Here is a 16,626-nt window from a genome sequence, read left to right as displayed (position 1 = left end):
GTAAAGCAGGGTGTAGAGGGAAATTTATAGCACTAGGTGCCCACAAGAGCAGGAAAGATCTAAAATTGACACCCTAACATCACGATTAAAAGAACTAGAGAAGCAAGAACAAACAAATTTAATAGCTAGCAGAAGGCAAGAAATAACTAAGATCAGAGCAGAACTGAAGGAGATACACAAAAAAACCCTTCAAAAAATCAATCCAGGAGCTGTTTTTTTTGAAAAGATCAACAAAATTCATAGACCACTAGCAAGACTAATAAGAAAAGAGAGAAGAATCAAATAGACACAATAAAAAATGCTAAAGGGGATATCACCACTGATCCCACAGAAATACAAACTACCATCAGAGAATACTATAAACTCTCCATGCAAATAAACTAGAAAATCTAGAAGAAATGGATAAATTCCTGGACATCCTCCCAAGACTAAACCAGCAAAGATCACCCTCCCAAAACTAAAGTGAGAAAGGTTGGGTTACCCACCTGAATTCAGAAGTTGAATCCCTGAATAGACCAATAACAGGGTCTGAAATTGAGGCAATAATTAAGAGCCTACCAACCAAAAAAAGTCCAGGACCAGACGGATTCACAGCCGAATTCTACCAGAGATACAAAGAGGAGCTGGTACCATTTCTTCTGAAACTATTCCAATCGATAGAAAAAGAGGGAATCCTCCCTAACTCATTTTATGAGGCCAGCATCATCCTGATACCAAAGCCTGGCAGAGACACAACCAAAAAAGAGAATTTTAGACTAATATCCCTGATGAACATTGATGTGAAAATCCTCAATAAAATACTGGCAAACTGAATCCAGCAGCACATCAAAAAGCTTATCTACCAAGATCAAGTTGGCTTCATCCCTGGGATGCCAAGGCTGGTTCAACATACACAAGTCAATAAATGTAATCCATCACATAAACAGAACCAATGACAAAAACCACATGATTTTCTCAATAGATGCAGAAAAGGCCTTTGACAAAATTCAACAGCCCTTCAGGCTAAAAACTCTCAATAAACTAGGTATTGATAGAATGTATCTCAAAATAATAAGAGCTATTTATGACAAACCCACAGCCAGTATCATACTGAATGGGCAAAAACTGGAAGCATTCCCTTTGAAAACTGGCACAAGACAGGGATGCCCTCTCTCACCACTCCTATTCAACCTGGTGTTGGAAGTTCTGGCCAGGGCAATCAGGCACGAGAAAGAAATAAAAGGTATTCAATTAGGAAGAGAAGAAGTCAAATTGTCCCTGTTTGCAGATGACATGATTGTATATTTAGAAAACCCCATCATCTCAGCCCAAAGTCTCCTTAAGCTGATCAGCAACTTCAGCAAAGTCTCAGGATACAAAATCACCCCATAGTCTCAGCCCCAAATCTCCTTAAGCTGATAAGCAACTTCAGCAAAATCTCAGGATACAAAATCGCAAGCATTCCTATACACCAATAACAGACAAACAGCCAAATCATGAGTGAACTCCCATTCACAATTGCTGTAATGAGAATAAAATACCTAGGAATCCAACTTACAAGGCATTGCCAAGACAATCCTAAGCAAAAAGAACAAAGCTGGAGGCATCAAGCTACCTGACTTCAAACTATACTACAAAGCTACAGTAACCAAAACAGCATGGTACTGGTACCAAAACAGAGATAGATATAGACCTGTGGAACAGAACAGAGCCCTCAGAAATACCACCACACATCCATAACCATCTGATCTTTGACAAACTTGACAAAAACAAGAAATGGGGAAAGGATTCCCTATTTAATAAATGGTGCTGGGAAAACTGGCTAGCCACATGTAGAAAGCTGAAACTGGATCCCTTCCTTACTCCTTATACAAAAATTAATTCAAGATGGATTAAAGGCTTAAATGTTAGACCTAAAACCATAAAAACCCTAGAAGAAAACCTAGGCAATACCATTCAGGACATAGGCATGGGCAAGGACTTCATAACTAAAACACCAAAAGCAATGGCAACAAAAGCCAAAATAGACAAATGGGATCTAATTAAAGAGCTTCTGCACAGCAAAGGAAACTGCCATCAGAGTGAACAGGCAACCTACAGAATGGGAGAAAATTTTTGCAATCTACCCATCTGACAAAGGGCTAATATCCAGAATCTACAATGAACTCAAACAAATTTACAAGAACAACCCCATCAAAAAGTGGGCAAAGGACATGAACAGACACTTCTCAAAAGAAGACCTTTATGCAGCCAACAGACACATGAAAAAATGCTCATCATCACTGGTCATCAGAGAAATGCAAAACAAAACCACAATGAGATACCATCTCACACCAGTTAGAATGGCCATCATTAAAAAGTCAGGAAGCAACAGGTGCTGGAGAGGATGTGGAGAAATAGGAACACTTTTACACTGTTGGTGGGACTGTAAACTAGTTCAACCATTGTGGAAGACAGTGTGGTGATTCCTCAAGGATCTAGAACTAGAAATACCATTTGACCCAGTGATCCCATTACTGGGTATATACCCAAAGGATTATAAATCATGTTACTATAAAGACACATGCACACGTATGTTTATTGCGGCACTATTCACAATAGCAAAGACTTGGAACTAACCCACATGTCCATCAGTGATAGACTGGATTAAGAAAATGTGGCGCACATACACCATGGAATACTATGCAGCCATAAAAAAGGATGAGTCCATGTCCTTTGTAGGGACATGGATGAAGCTGGAAACCGTCATTCTGAGCAAACTATCACAAGGACAGAAAACCAAACACCACATGTTCTCACTCATAGGAGGGAATTGAACAATAAGAACACTTGGACACAGGGTGGGGAACGTCACACACCACAGCCTGTCATGGGGTGGGGAGATGGGGGAGGGACAGCATTAGGAGAAATACCTAATGTAAATAACGAGTTGATGGGTGCAGCAAACCAACATGGCACATGTATACATATGTAACAAACCTGCACATTGTGCACATGTACCCAAGAACTTTAATAATAAAAAAAAAGAGCGGTAACTATCCTATGATAAGCCCAAAGATTCGCAGCCTCTGGTATATATCCCTTAGATCAGAAAAATATATCAGAAAAAATAGACTTTAATCAAAAAAGCCTTCATAAGGGAAGGCATATGATTGATCACTAAAAACTACAAAACTTTAGTGAGAGAATACCCAAATAAATGGAGCAATCATGTTCATGAATTAGAAAATATTATAAAGATATTGTCATGGAATTGATCTAAAAATTCCATTCAAATCCACTAAAAATTCCCTTTCTCCTATAAAGCTGACAAAAAAAAATGGAAGCTCATGTTTGTAGCTGTTTCATCCAGATTGAATTACACTCAGGTTAAAAAGCTTTGAATATAACAACTAAAACTTTTAAAAATTAAAGTAATAAAAATGTAAATCTAAGCACAAAACAAAACCTGAGTTCTGGGCTTCTTTGAATTCTCACACTCTTCTAGATTTTGGCCACGCAATTTCTCTGTATATTGTAAATGCCTAGATAATTTTAAGATGTTTTCTTGCTTTTGTGTATCATCCAGCTTTTGTCTTTGGGAGAAGGATTGGTCTTGATCTCCTAGCTCTATTATTAGAAGTATCTACCATCTAATTTTTTTTTCTGTTGGACAGAAATTATTTATTGAGCATTTACTGTGTGACAAACACTTGTAAGCACTGTATATGTAGTGGCAAGCAAGACAAAGTCTCTGCCCTTTAAAAAGCCCTCATTTTAATTGAGGGAAACCCTCATTTTTCTAAACTAATTTAATGGCTATGGAATACATGAACTTTAAGCAAATGTCAGTCTCTGCTTTCTGAGGACTTCCATGGTGAGCTAGAGCCTCATGCAGTAGACTCTTAAGCCCCAGCCCTAGGCTGAATTGGAGGGCCATAATAAGGTTTGCACAAAGCCTGAGGTAGAGGAGAGAGCTTGGAGGAAAGGACCTGAAAGGGTAAGGGAGTGGCTAACATTTAAGAGATAACTTGAATTTCACACATGACTGACAGAGAGTGGAGAACTGACATTTGAGGAATCTGTGTTTGTGTCTTTTCTATCCCACAGTGAGAATGAGGAAGATTTGCACATAGCCATGAAACCTCCTGCCCGAGTTGTGGAAAGTCCTTGGACTTTAGCAGCCCTCTACCCAGCTTTACCCAAGAGTGGAAAGGAACACCAAGGCCATTTCAATTTTGCAGCACCATCCAAGAAACAACTACTACCTATCAAGAATGCTGTCACACCTTTGAAGCCTGGCAAGCATGACATTCAACCACCGATGCCCACCACGGTCTTTGAACTCACCCAAGCACCCACCAGGTAGGCTACAAGTGAGGCTACCTTTCAGACTACATTGCCCACCCTGAAGGTGGATAAGCCAACCATGCCCTCCATAGAGGTCCCCTATCCTTAAATAAGAGACCTCTAAGAGATCCCCTTGGCTGAATACTCCAAATAATCCTATGTCACAATATATTCCACTGCATCTGACATAGCCTTCTGTGTTTCCAAAGAAGAATTAGCCACATCTCCCCTGCTTCTTCCTCTTCCTCTCTCTGCCTAAGGGTGGTGATGGTGGGGAGTGGTTGATAAAGGCACACAGAAGGGCCATTGAGGCTCTCAGGGGAACCATTCTGCTCTCACTTTCTATCAAGAATGCATCTCAAGGGGCTAGGCAAGGGGAGAACTGTTGTGTGTGGTCTTGGAACTGGTTGCTGTCAAGTTTATCTCATCCTAACACCTCCATAATATTCTCTGCTAAAGGAGTGACTGTGCATATAAGTAAAGGCAACCTCTCAGGAAGCCAGAGGTAGTGGTCTATTCTTTGGACCCCTCGTGATCAACCAGGGTGATGAAGGCTGGGGGATGGGGGCAATAGTGATGCCATCTGAGTGATCTCATTCTCTGGGCCACGGAATGAGAGGGGCATGGGTCAGGGACAAAGATCTCATCCCCACCCCACATTATCTGCTCTATGGTGCAGTGGGCTACTTCCTGATAGCTTGTGGTTTGCTGATTCCCCAGTAAGAGGGTGGGCACAATCCATGTACTCTCAAGAGCTTTTGGCCTTGAGGGGAAACCAGAGCTTAGAACAAGTATCTGGAGCCCCTTCTGTCTGGCAGCCCAAAGCTAGAAGCAGCGAGTTGAGCTCTTCCCACTTACACATCCTTTCTGGACCTGAGCCTCCTCTTTATGATGGTGGTATAAGGCAGACTACCACAGCACCTTCCTTCTGGCTCAGATTTCTCCTGGGCTACCTGTAGAGCTGTGTCCTCTAACAAACAGCCATGTTACCATCCCAGAAAGCAGGGCTCTCTGGTTTGAGGCCTCCATTTGCACACACCAGCCAGTCCTACACTAACAAACAGCTGAGGAGATCAGGAATAGCACTCCCTGTGGGGTAGACAGGCACATAGATGCTGATGAAGCAGGACCTGGCTCTGCTGAAGTATGGGACCTCGAGGGCAGATCACAAACCCTCCCCGCAAGGGGATTCTCCACTATCACTTCTCTAGGTGCTCATCCCAGCCACAGCCTGAGGATGCCCCACCCCTAAGTCACACCTTCCCCGTCTGAAGCCCCCACTGGCAGCCCTACTCCAGAGTCATGGCCAAACCTGGTTGTCCCATGCTGGTCACAAAGTAACATTTTACTGGCACCCACTGGACATGAAGATTTAACCCAAGGCAGCATTGTTCTCGGGGTTCTTGGACATGTCTTGATGAGCCAAGATGTTTCTGGCAGGTGCAAGGGCCGCTGTGGCTCCACTGGCCCTAGTTACAGCCCAGAAGCTGATTCCTCCTCTAGACCCCCAGCTCTTGCACTTAGGTCCTCACCTCCCAGCCTGATGTCCAGCACTTCCTCCCAACCCATCCCAATCTCAGCTGGTCCCTTTAAGCCACTTAAAGCACATCTTGAGCTCAAGCTCCCCAACCCCCAAACCCAGACCAGCTTGGCCCAAGCAGGTAAAGACCAAAGAAGTCGTTATGTAGGCTGCTCCCCTGCAAGGCCCTGTCTTGACCCCACATGCCCTTCCCTTCCACTTCCCCTCCCTGAGCAAAGACACTGTCGGGCCAGAGAATGAAACATGCTTTATGCCCTGAGGTGATCAGGGGAGACTTGAGCAGGAGCCCAGCATTCACACTGCAATATAGAAAAGTGGTCTGTCTCCCTCATCCCACCTGCAGATCCAGTCCCTTCGGTTTCAGAGTATTCAATGCACATTTGGTTTGGTTGTTCAAAGTATGGAGAGCTAGATTGGCCTCTTGATTCCTCTATCCCAGTGGTACACAGAAAGTCAAAGGAAGTTGCATGGTGGGGCTGGTCTGAAACAGGAGACACATCTAAGGATCATAGGCTCTCACAACCGGGAAGGCCACAGCAAGCTAGGACTAGACCAACCCAGGTGCCAGAGGGGTGGATGGAGGGAAGTTCTGCATCCCAGAGAGATGCCTCACTGGAAGAACATCAGAGGCCCAGTCGGTATGGGCAGTGGTGGCTGGCCAGCCCAGCCTTGCTGCCGGGATGGCATAAGTCTTCCCCAGCTGCAGGGGTAGCTGATGGGCCTGAGCCCACTGCTGCCTCGAGGGCAGGCATGGAACCAGCACCTCCCCTGACTGTTCACTTGCCGCTCCTGGAGCCCCGCTGTTTGCTCATGGCTGTGAGCATCTGGCTAATGTAGGAAGTCAGGAGGTCATCCATCTTGTAGCCCTGGAAGCAGGGGTGAGAAGATAAGCGAGCACACGGTGGGACAGGACCAGCCACTCAGACCATAGCACAGCTCCCAGGAATCTGCAACGGGCAGAACCCAGGACAAAGGCAAATCCCTCCCACTCAGGGCTTATCTCCCATCTGCACAGTTGAAGGGTTGAATTCATCCAGCCAGATGGCTAAGGTTCTACACTGTTATGACCCCACATTAAGCCCCTAGCTTGTGAGTCCCTCAAGTCATGGATCCCTCCCTCCAGGAGTGACTCTACTGGCTCTTAGTTGAGCTATGCCTTGGAAGTTTGAGCTTGGTCCAGGAGGTCTCATTGTTAATGGTTCCACTATTGAACTCGGGGGGCTAAAGGGCTGTCACCGTGGGCTCAATCCCCAGATACTGAAGGCACTCAAACAACAGTTGTTGAACGAGGGATCTGTTCCTCAGCCCCAGATTAAGTCCCTTCCCCAGACCTAAGCTGAGCCTCAAACTGACCTGACCTTGGCCCCAGCATGACCCTTGCCCATGACCCCAGGCCTAGCTGCACACTACTGTGTTTGTTCCAGGCCCCGGGAGGCTGGCTAAGCTGCAGGCAAGGCAGGGAGCCCACCAGGCCCAACAGGACGCGCCCTCACCAGTGACGTCTCGCAGAGCAGTTTGCTCCCGCGCACCAAGTTCCCGATGGTGATGTGGAAGTAGGTGTTGCCGCTGCTCCAGTTGGAGATCTTGGTGAAGGGGTGAGTGGTGAGGATATCCTGGGGGAGCAGAAAGGGCATGGAGAGGCACAGCCTGGGCCCTGTGGCCTCACTTGCCCACACATGCCCTCACAGAAGGCCTCAGGCCCTCAGAGGAGCCCACGGCCAGAGGGAAAAGCCAGCTCTGCCATCCAGCTGTGGTGGGAAGCAGGTGTCTCCCCCTCCACACCTTGGTTTGGACACCCAGGAAGTCCAGGAGGCTGTTGGGTACTTGGGGCCAGAACTGGGAAATTGGGAGGCCTGAGGGAACTGACACTGTGGCCTGAATGAGATGGTCCAGGGAGAGTTTGAGGAGGGAGCCAAGAAGAAGACAGGGCAGAGCCTTGGGAAACACAGTGTACAGGAGCAGGCACAAAAGGGATGGGAAGGAATGACCAAGACACAGAGGAGAGCCAGGAATGCGTGATGCATGAAGCCAATGGAAAGATGGTGGTCACGAGCCCTCTTCACCACCTGTCCAGTCGGACCCTCTGGGTGTGCAGCTGGGCTGCTCTGGCCCAGAAACACAGATGCACAGTCACCCCTGCACAGCCAGCCCCACGACCCGCATGGGCAGAGCATCCAGTGATACTGAAAGGCCAAGTACTAAAGGGAGCTCAGATTCCATAGGAAGAAGTTAGTAACTTCAGGAGAACAATTTTGGTGGAGCAGGCGTTGGGTAAAGTCCCAGCAAACGCTGACAGCTTTTGAAGCCATGTGATGGGTGGATGAATCTGGAGGTGGATGGTGGCTAGGAGGGCTTGTGGGGTTCGTTCCGGGACTGTGTCCAAGGTTCAGGCAGAGAAGCCTGCCCCCACTCGCCACCTTATCCCTGCTCACCTTCGTTTTGGGATCGATGAGGCTGACCCCATACTTGTTGATGGCAATTAGGAGGATCTCAGGGAAGTTTGGCTCTGTAGTTTGCTAGAAAAAAAGATGAGAAGGTATCAGATGGGGGCCCAGAGCAAGAAAAGCATCTGGAGCCAGGAATGAAGCCTGGCCCCAGCTGGGATAAAGTCAGCCTCTCCTGTTGCCTATGTGGTACTGACGGCCCTGCCATGACCTATGGCCTCCACCTCTGCTGGGCCCTCAGTGCTGCCTCACATCCCTTCCTGGGTCCCCCAGGCCATCCTCTGCTTTGTCCTCCCTCTCAGCCCAAGGGCCTCCCATCTTGAAAAAGCCTCCTGAACCCTGCACCTGCCTCCAGCTACCTACCTGTTCTCCTCGCACAGCTGAGCTTCTCAAAAGGCCTCCCATCCTAGCTGTGTGACAAGACCATACCTGTCCTCTCACACCAGCCTCCTCACCATACTCCTGCCTCTGTCGTGCCCCTCAGACCCCTCCTCCACCCGCAGCCTGAGAGGCTTTCTGGCCATGTCACCTGTGTTCAAAACCCTCCAAGGCAGGCCACCCCTGCAGGAAACCCAGCCTCTCACCTGCTTGCCAAGCTGCTGCTCTCCACAGCCCACTCTCACCTCCTGCCCTCACTACTTGCATTTCCTTCCCAGACCTGAGTTCTCACACCTCCAGGCCTTTTGTCTATGTGGGACCGCTGCCAGGAGCACTCTTTCTAGGGTCTCCCTGGAAAGCTCAGATATCACCTCCTCTAGGAGGCCTCCTCAGACCCGGCAGAGCCTCCCGAGCTCTGCCACCTGGGTGAGGGCTCCCCTGTGTCAGAACACAGGCCATCCTCCATTACCCCAGCCTGTTTACATGTCTGCCTCCACTGCCAGGCTGAGCTTCTGGTCCCTCCGTCCCCAGGACTTAGCCCAGCTAAGACGCTAAGCTGGGACAAGGCTGAGGATGCTGCCCTCCTTCCCTCACCAGGGCAGGTGTCCAAGGCCATGGCTCTTTCCCACAGTCCTAGGGAGGAGTCTCTGTGCTTTCTCAATGCCCTGTTCCCCTCCTCCTCTGCTCTGAGAAGCCCACGGTGTACCTTCACCTCGAAGAAGGCTGAGCCAAAGGTGGGCCACTTGAAGATGAGCTTCAGGAAGGCCAACTTGGCCTCCTCCTTGGACTTCCCTGCGTGCTTGTTGAAGTAGGCGACGATAGACTATGGGGACAGGGCGGTCAGGGCTGGGCTCAGTCCTGGGGACAGGCCTGCTCAGGGCAGGCCAGCTCAGAGTCCTCCCCACACCACCCCTGCCCACTCCAGCCCCGTCTGCACCCTCAGGGCCAGGCCTGGGACAGCAGACCTGGGGGCTGTGAAGGGCTCTCCCCATATTTCAGCTAATGGACTCCCGACCTCCCTTCTCAGCCCCAGGCAGGCAGACCAAAGGGTATCAAGGACAAGCAAGTTATCATGGTAACCAGGACAGGGCAAATGACTGCCAAGTGGCCACTGAGTCCTTGGCATGGAGGACTGAAGGATAAGACAGGCAGAGGAACAAGGGTGGGCGGCCTCATTAAGTACAGGAACCACAAGACACACCTCCCTGGGCTGCTGGCCAGCATCTGCCCCCTTGGCCCCTGGGGTGCCCCGAGACCCATTCAGGGCCCCACCATTCCCGCTGCCCACCCCATGCTCACCCGCTTCCAGTCATCAGGTGAGACCTGCCGGATAAGGTCCTGGGGCACCAGCTCCCGCAGCAGCTTGGGGATGCTGGGGAAGTAGGACTTGTCCTCCTCGAACTTGACCCTGTAGATCAGCGCCCCCAGCTGCAGCACCTCCTCCCGCGTGCACTTGTGGTAGCCTCGGAGATACTTGGGCAACTCCTGCCAGAGACAGAGCAGGTCACAGGCGTGAAGGGACCTGGCAGAAGTGGGCTCCTTTCCCACCACACCAAGACCCCCAACACCGGGGTCTACCACCTTACGCCACACATGGGCCCACCCACCTCTCCAGTCTCAGCTGACACTGCTCCCCCAGGGGAGACAGCACAGGACAGGGACAGAGCAAGTCTGCCTGCACAGACTCAGCACTTGGCAGTTGGAGTGCATGGCCATGTCTATTACTTCATTTCCCCCCATAACAGTCCAGTGAGATGAGCAGCCCCATTTCAAGATGAAGAAACTCAGAGTGACCAGCTGGCAACCCTGAGACCGTTCCATACCTCTCACCTCCTGGGCCCATCCTCCTTTGGAAGAGCCTCTCAGTCTGGCCTCCTTGCATTGAGTTCTCTTGAGATCAGCTGCTTTCAGCAGCAGTAGCAGAGGCCCTCCCACCCCCTTGAACTTCCAGACCCAAAACCAGAGGAACTTAGGCTGGGGAATGGTCCCAGAGCAGAGATGAAGCCTCTGAAGGGCTGGCGCTGCCCACAGACTCCTAGAGCCTTACGATCATCTTATCCACAATTTGAAAGGTAGAGAAACTGAGGCTGGCCTGAGGACACACTGTCAATCAGAGACCTGAGGCAATCATTATCCATCCTACCCACCCATCCACCCACTCACCTACCTAACTCACCAATTCACTCACCAATATCCACCCATCAATTCACTCAGCATCCTCCCATCTATATGTTCACTGAGTCACCAGTTTACCTATTCACCCATCCATCAATCCAACAAGTATGCATTGAACATCTATGAGCCAGGCCCTTTAAGCAACAATGCCTACCCTCCTTACTTCCATGGAACTTGTAGTCTCAGGGCAAGGACAGACATTAAAAATCATACCAAACAGATATGTAATGACAACCTTTGAAGGAATTTTCACAGTGCTGTAAGAGAATATAACAAGGTGACCTAATCTAGGCTTGAGGACAGGGCAGACTTCCTTTAAGATAAGATGGCTGATTGACATCTAAAAGCTCGGTAGGTGAGGGAAGGAACTGAGGGAAGAGCATCCCAACATTACAAAGGCCCTGTGGCACACTCGAGAAGTGGAAACAATCCAGCTGAGCCAAAGGAGAGCCAGGTACAAGGCAAGGCAGCGGCACCACCAGGCAGGGCCATGGTCAGGACGGGGGTTATGCCCTAAGAGCAAGGGGAAGCCACTGGGGGAATCTGGAAAGCAGGATGATCACCCTGTGGAGAAAGGATTGGAAGGGCCAAAATGGATGAGAACAGGGAGAAAGTCACTGCCTCCATTCTGGATCAGAGACGATGGTAGACTGACCCAGGTTAGGAAGGTGGTGATGGAGAGACATGGGGGATTTTAGAGATATCCAGGAGGTACAGTCATTAGGCAAGTGATTTGGGACGTGGGACAGGAGGAGCAGATGTCAACGCTGACTCTGGGGCAACTGGTAGTCCAGGGGCCATGTACTCAGTGGGCAGCATGGGGTGGGTGGGGAGGGGCATGAGGAAAGGCAGATCCCAGACTCCCAGGCCAGTGTCCTCTCTGCCACAGCAGCCACCGTCCCTGCCTCCTCTGCCCTTCCCAGCATCTTGGTTTTTCTCCCACAGAATGGTAAGCAGGCTGAGCCCAGAAAAGAGCACCAACCTGCAGTCATGAAGACCTGGAATCAAACCCCAGTTCTATCAGCTGTGTGATCCTAATCACAGCACGTGGCCTCTCTGAGTCTGTTTGTCCCTCTGTCAAATGGGGACAACATGCCTGCTTCTTGGGGTTAGGTGGGAGGACACAATGAGAGAAGAGTGCCAGACACATAATAGAGGCTCAACATGCAAGCTTCCCTCCCGGCTTCCTGCAGGTGCCTATGCTAGAAAATGTTTGCACAGAGGCCTTGGAATTACCCAGTTACAACAGCAGAATCTCGAAGTCAGAGGATAGCCCTGCACTGAAGGAGGGGCCTGAACAGGTAGGGATCGGAAGCTCAGAGGAGGAACTGTCAAGCCCCTAAGGGCTGAAGAGTCAGAAGATACAAGGATCGGAGTTGGGCCGTCCCTTGGGGCTCCAGTGGTCTTGGCAGGAATCCCTTCGAGGCCAGGCTGGTACAGGCCCCACACCTGGCAAGGGCAGTGGGTCTGTGCTTTCAGGGCCAAAGTACAGCAACACTCGCCGTGCATGAAGGCAACTAGAGTGCAGAGGTGCCCACCTGGTAATAGTGGAAGATGGAATCGGCCATGGGGTCTTTCCCTGGCACTGTGGTGGTCCACAGCTTCTTCATGAAGAACACCTGGTAGGTGAGTGAGGGCACAATTCCTGCAGCACAGGGCAGTCAGTCACCCAGAGGGTCCCTGCACAGAGGAGTGCTCACGTCCCAAGCCCAGCCCCAGCCCCAGAGGAGGCCCTCACTCAGGCCTGCCTAGGTGGGCCTCACAGCATGGCCCTGAGCCCGCACCTCCCTGCTCTGGGCCTCAGATGATCCCAGGACCCGGCCTCATTACCGTCCTTGATGGGCCGAGCTTTCTTTATCCAGTCTGTCAAGTGTCGAACAAAGTCAAAGAAGAAGTCATTCTCAGGCACGCTGATGACCTGGGGACAGGGCCATCGAAGCACACTCAGTTTAAGCAACACTGCATTTTCTGACCTTCCCACCTAAGGCCTGTCTGGCAGCTCCTTCTCAGGGAAGACTCCACTCCCAGCCAGAATGGGTTTGTGTGTGTCAGCCCCACCCTGCCCCATGTGCCTGCTGCGTGTCCCCAGAAGAGCCCACTTCTTGCTGGGAGTATTGGTCATTCCATTCAGTGCCTGGGACACTGAACGCTGCCTTAGACTCAAGGGAAGCTGGCCAAGAATGCGGCCCAGCCCCTGGCGTGGACATTCTCTGGCATCCATGTCCAGCTCCTCCTGCAGCTCTGTGCTCCCCTGGGTCTAGGATCTCATCGGGGTCACCTCTGGGTCCCAGTATCTGGCACAGAGACAGTCATGAAGCAAGGAGACAGACACAGATGCACACAGAGCCATCAGCCGGCAACAGGATGGGGCACCTAACTAGGTCAGGGAGGCCTTCCCGTGGAGGGGGCTTTAGCTAGGCCTGGAAGACTTCCAGGGACAGAGGTATTGGGGGAAGCATGATGTGAGATGGTGGCAGGGGCATGAGCTTTAGAGTCAGACCCACCTGGAGCTCAGTCCCTGCTGTGTGACCTTGGACAAGTTACCTAACCTCTGAGCCCTAGTTATGTGATCTATCAAGTGGGGATGATCACACCTTATTTCAAGGGTTAATTTGACCCAGCATGGCAATTAAGGGCCAGTCAAAGCAAATCTGGAAAGAACATGTGTGTTAGGACAGGGTGAGGGTCTGGTGTTTTTAGAACACAGAGCACCTGGGCACATGCCCCTAAGAGGGTTTGAGCCATGTGCAGTGCCTCAGAAGAGAGAGAGCTGGGGGCAGCCACTCCATGTAAGGGGAGGCTGCAGGGATGGAAGATGGCCAGATGCCAGCGCCCTCTTCCCCTCTCTCTCCCACTTCCTCTCTCTTCCCTCTGCTGTACGTAAGTTCTTATGGCCCCAGCAAATCTCCCACCTTGGCGAAGGTGGCGAAGGACCCACCTTGTCTGCAATTTTGACAAAGAGGCTGAATCCCTCTGAGGACTTGAGGAGCAGCCTGGTGGCGATGTTCTGGCAGAAGTCCTTGGCCTTGGTGCTGGACTCCACTTCGAAGGCCTGGGAGGGGCGGTGAGCACTGGGCTCCTGCAGGGCCATTCCCGGCACCTGGTCCTCCCGGGCCCTTCTGGCTATGCCTCCTATACTGAGCCCCCTCCCATGCCAGACACCCTCCTGTGGGCCCAGAGCTGGGCATGGCATTTCACAAAAGGAAAGGGCTACTCCTGCCTGGGTCTTCCCAGGTCTCCCACTCCCGACCCTCCAAGCAGAAGGTGGCCTTGGCGTCCAGAGTCCTGGGCCAGGGTGTACAAGCCTGAGTGACAGTGAGGGGTCCAGGGAGCACAGCAGGATGACTGGAAGGGTGATTGGAAGCAGGAGACTTGAGGTAGAGGAAAAGCAAACCCAAAAGTGGAGGGGAAAGCAGCCCAGACAGATGGGAGGGTTTGAGCGTCTGGGGAAGTTTAGATGGCAGGAGGAGAGATGTCTGGAGGGACAGGAAGGGATTTGAGGAAGTCTCTGGTCCTTGCAAATGAAATCCTGTCATAGCATTTCTGAGTCTCCAGCCTCAGACAAGTTTCATAAATGACTCTTCAAATGAAAAGCTTATCTGAATGAGACACTGTGTTGAGACAGGCAGGGGCTGGGGACCATGAGGGGCAGCATGACTACAGGCATGACAGACAGGACCTTTGGCAGACAGGACCTGGACAGAGGGAACCTCAACCACCTCAGGTGGGGAGGGGGGAAGGGGTGTCGAGGTTCTGCCTGCAGGAAAGTGGGCTCAGGCGACAGGGGAGGCCTGGACCTGGGGGCCAGTGGGGCGCTACACCAGGGAGGTGCAAAGCCAGCTCAGAGGCGCTTTTCTCCAAGGCAAGTCTTCCTCAGAGACAGGGAGGGAGGGGCACCCTTCTGAAGGAAGCTGCTCCAGGAAGCAGGGGTTGGATCAGGAATCAAGGGCCCCTGACCTGGGGAGTCGATGGCCTTCGTCCTGAGCCCTGACTGCACTACGGGGCAGGAGGACGAGGCAGCAAATGTCAGGTGATGGGAGAGAGGCTTAAGGCCGCCTTTGGTGTCCACCCAAGAAGCCCGGCCCTGTCCTGGACACTGCAGACCTAGAAGCCGGTGACCCTCACCTCGTCGGTGTCATCAGGGAAGTAGACCTTGTGGAAAATCTGAGTGGTCTTGTGCTGGATGGCCTCCACCTCCACCAGGTGCGGAGGGTACTTCCGGGACCCATTTCTGAAAAGGCGGCAGGGGCAGCAGGGGGCAGGTGCGTGGGACTGTGGAGACCAGGGGACCAGGACACTTGGAGGCAGACAACCCCAGTTCTGATCCCCGCCTGCCACTTCCTATGATGTGACCGGCCACTGAGTCTCCCAGAGCCTTGAGCTCTTCATCTGTAAAATGGGACGATGGGTGTGGAGAGGCCCAGCAAAGTGAAGAACACAAGTGCCCTTGGAGAGTATGAAGTGGGCCCGGGTGTCTGTGCCCACCCGATAGCCTGGGAGCTCTGGGCTGAGCACTCCCGAGCAGCCGGACTCTCCAGCTGGCAGTTGAGGTACCGCAGGGGCGGGTCCAACTGCTATGTGGTCCTCATCCCCAAGGGGCCCATCCCACAAGCCCGGTGTGGCCAGGAGCCCGCCCCAGTGTCTGCCCCTGCGCTGGCGGCCGCTGTACCTCAGGGCTTTCTGGAGCCGCTGCAGGCAGTCGATGGCCAGTGGGCAGTGCTTTCGGGACTGCAGGAAGCGCTGCACATGGGGCAGGAGGATGTTGCTGGGTGGGAAGAGGCCCGTGCACAGCCAGAGCAGCTCCCAACCCCGCTCCTCGCTGTACCTGCAGGAGGAAGCGCGGGCTCCAGCAGGGGCAGCTGCCATTGGGAGTCACAGGACCTGTGCACCCCCAGGTGAGGGGGCCATGTACCCCTCAGCTGCTCATCACAGCAGCACCGTCCCTCCTGACCCTTACGCTATCTCAGGACCCCTCACCCTACCTACAGACCCCTCTCCCTGACAGCCAGATGCAACTAGTGCTACCCAAAGTGTGCCACTGCTACCAGTCCCCATGGAGATAAGGGGCTTATGCCACAATGAAAAGCCACCAGGTTACCATGCACTCTGCTTCAGCTGAGGCTTTTTGTTTCCGTAGCAAAACTTTCTCCATGAAGGAAGCAGTGTGATTTATATTTTGGCAGAAGCTCTTTAATTCACCTATACTTTGAGTGTCAATGAGTTAGACCAGTCCCACCCCAGGCTCCTTCAGCCACCACTCTGAGCTTCTTGGGCCTGACAGTGGGAAGTCTGGAGGGCTTCTAGGAGGAGGTGGCATTTGAACTAGGCTTTGAAGGATGAAGCAAATTATGGCATGCAGAAAAGGGGCTGAAAAGTTTTCCTGGCTGTGGGCACGGTATGTACAAAGGTTTGGCACTGTCAAAAGAGCTGATATGTAGTTTGAGGATGGATTTGTGGAAGAGATGTAGAGGGTGACACAGCTGGGGAGGAAGGCGGGGGCCTGGGTGTAAGGAGAGAGGGTGGAGCTTCTCAGACTGAGAGGAGCCTGTGCCTGACTTCCTACTCCTGCCTCAGGCTGTCCCAGGGGGAGGAGAAGGTGGCATTCTTTGGGCATTGGGCCCAACACTCAAACCCATGAGAGTTTTCAGCCAGCGCTTCCAGCCGGCCCAGCCTGCACCAGGGAGGGGACACTTGACTGAGCTGGACCTGCAGGCAGACAGCAGGGTCTAGGCAGGGGAGGGGCATCCAGACGAGACTCCAGCCAAACGTTAGGAGGAGCTG

The 16,626-nt window shown here is 51.7% G+C and overlaps 2 protein-coding genes across 3 annotated transcripts in view; one reads left to right on the top strand and one right to left on the bottom strand.

Moving 5' to 3' along the window:
* Nucleotides 1-4,381, top strand: part of GDPD4 (glycerophosphodiester phosphodiesterase domain containing 4) — a 67,514-nt gene extending 63,133 nt beyond the window's left edge. The window contains 1 exon segment of the mRNA XM_058446843.1: nucleotides 4,069-4,381. Within this exon segment, the coding sequence (XP_058302826.1) occupies nucleotides 4,069-4,094 (26 nt within the window). The 3' untranslated portion in view covers nucleotides 4,095-4,381.
* Nucleotides 4,382-6,084: 1,703 nt separating this feature from the next.
* MYO7A (myosin VIIA) overlaps nucleotides 6,085-16,626 on the bottom strand; it is a 78,350-nt gene continuing 67,808 nt past the window's right edge. For both annotated transcript variants that reach the window (XM_058446844.1, XM_058446846.1), the window contains exons 38-47: nucleotides 15,515-15,670; nucleotides 14,971-15,076; nucleotides 13,784-13,897; nucleotides 12,676-12,763; nucleotides 12,384-12,490; nucleotides 9,970-10,155; nucleotides 9,377-9,493; nucleotides 8,281-8,364; nucleotides 7,342-7,461; nucleotides 6,085-6,714 (exon numbers count right to left, since the gene is read on the bottom strand). In XM_058446844.1, coding sequence (XP_058302827.1) covers nucleotides 6,625-6,714; nucleotides 7,342-7,461; nucleotides 8,281-8,364; nucleotides 9,377-9,493; nucleotides 9,970-10,155; nucleotides 12,384-12,490; nucleotides 12,676-12,763; nucleotides 13,784-13,897; nucleotides 14,971-15,076; nucleotides 15,515-15,670 — 1,168 coding nt within the window. In that variant the 3' untranslated portion in view covers nucleotides 6,085-6,624. The remainder of the gene's footprint in view (nucleotides 6,715-7,341; nucleotides 7,462-8,280; nucleotides 8,365-9,376; nucleotides 9,494-9,969; nucleotides 10,156-12,383; nucleotides 12,491-12,675; nucleotides 12,764-13,783; nucleotides 13,898-14,970; nucleotides 15,077-15,514; nucleotides 15,671-16,626) is intronic.

The sequence above is a fragment of the Hylobates moloch genome, unplaced genomic scaffold, assembly GCF_009828535.3.
Source record: "Hylobates moloch isolate HMO894 unplaced genomic scaffold, HMol_V3 SCAFFOLD_11, whole genome shotgun sequence".
NCBI classification, from domain to species: domain Eukaryota; kingdom Metazoa; phylum Chordata; class Mammalia; order Primates; family Hylobatidae; genus Hylobates; species Hylobates moloch.
This window is presented reverse-complemented; position numbering and strand designations above follow the sequence as displayed.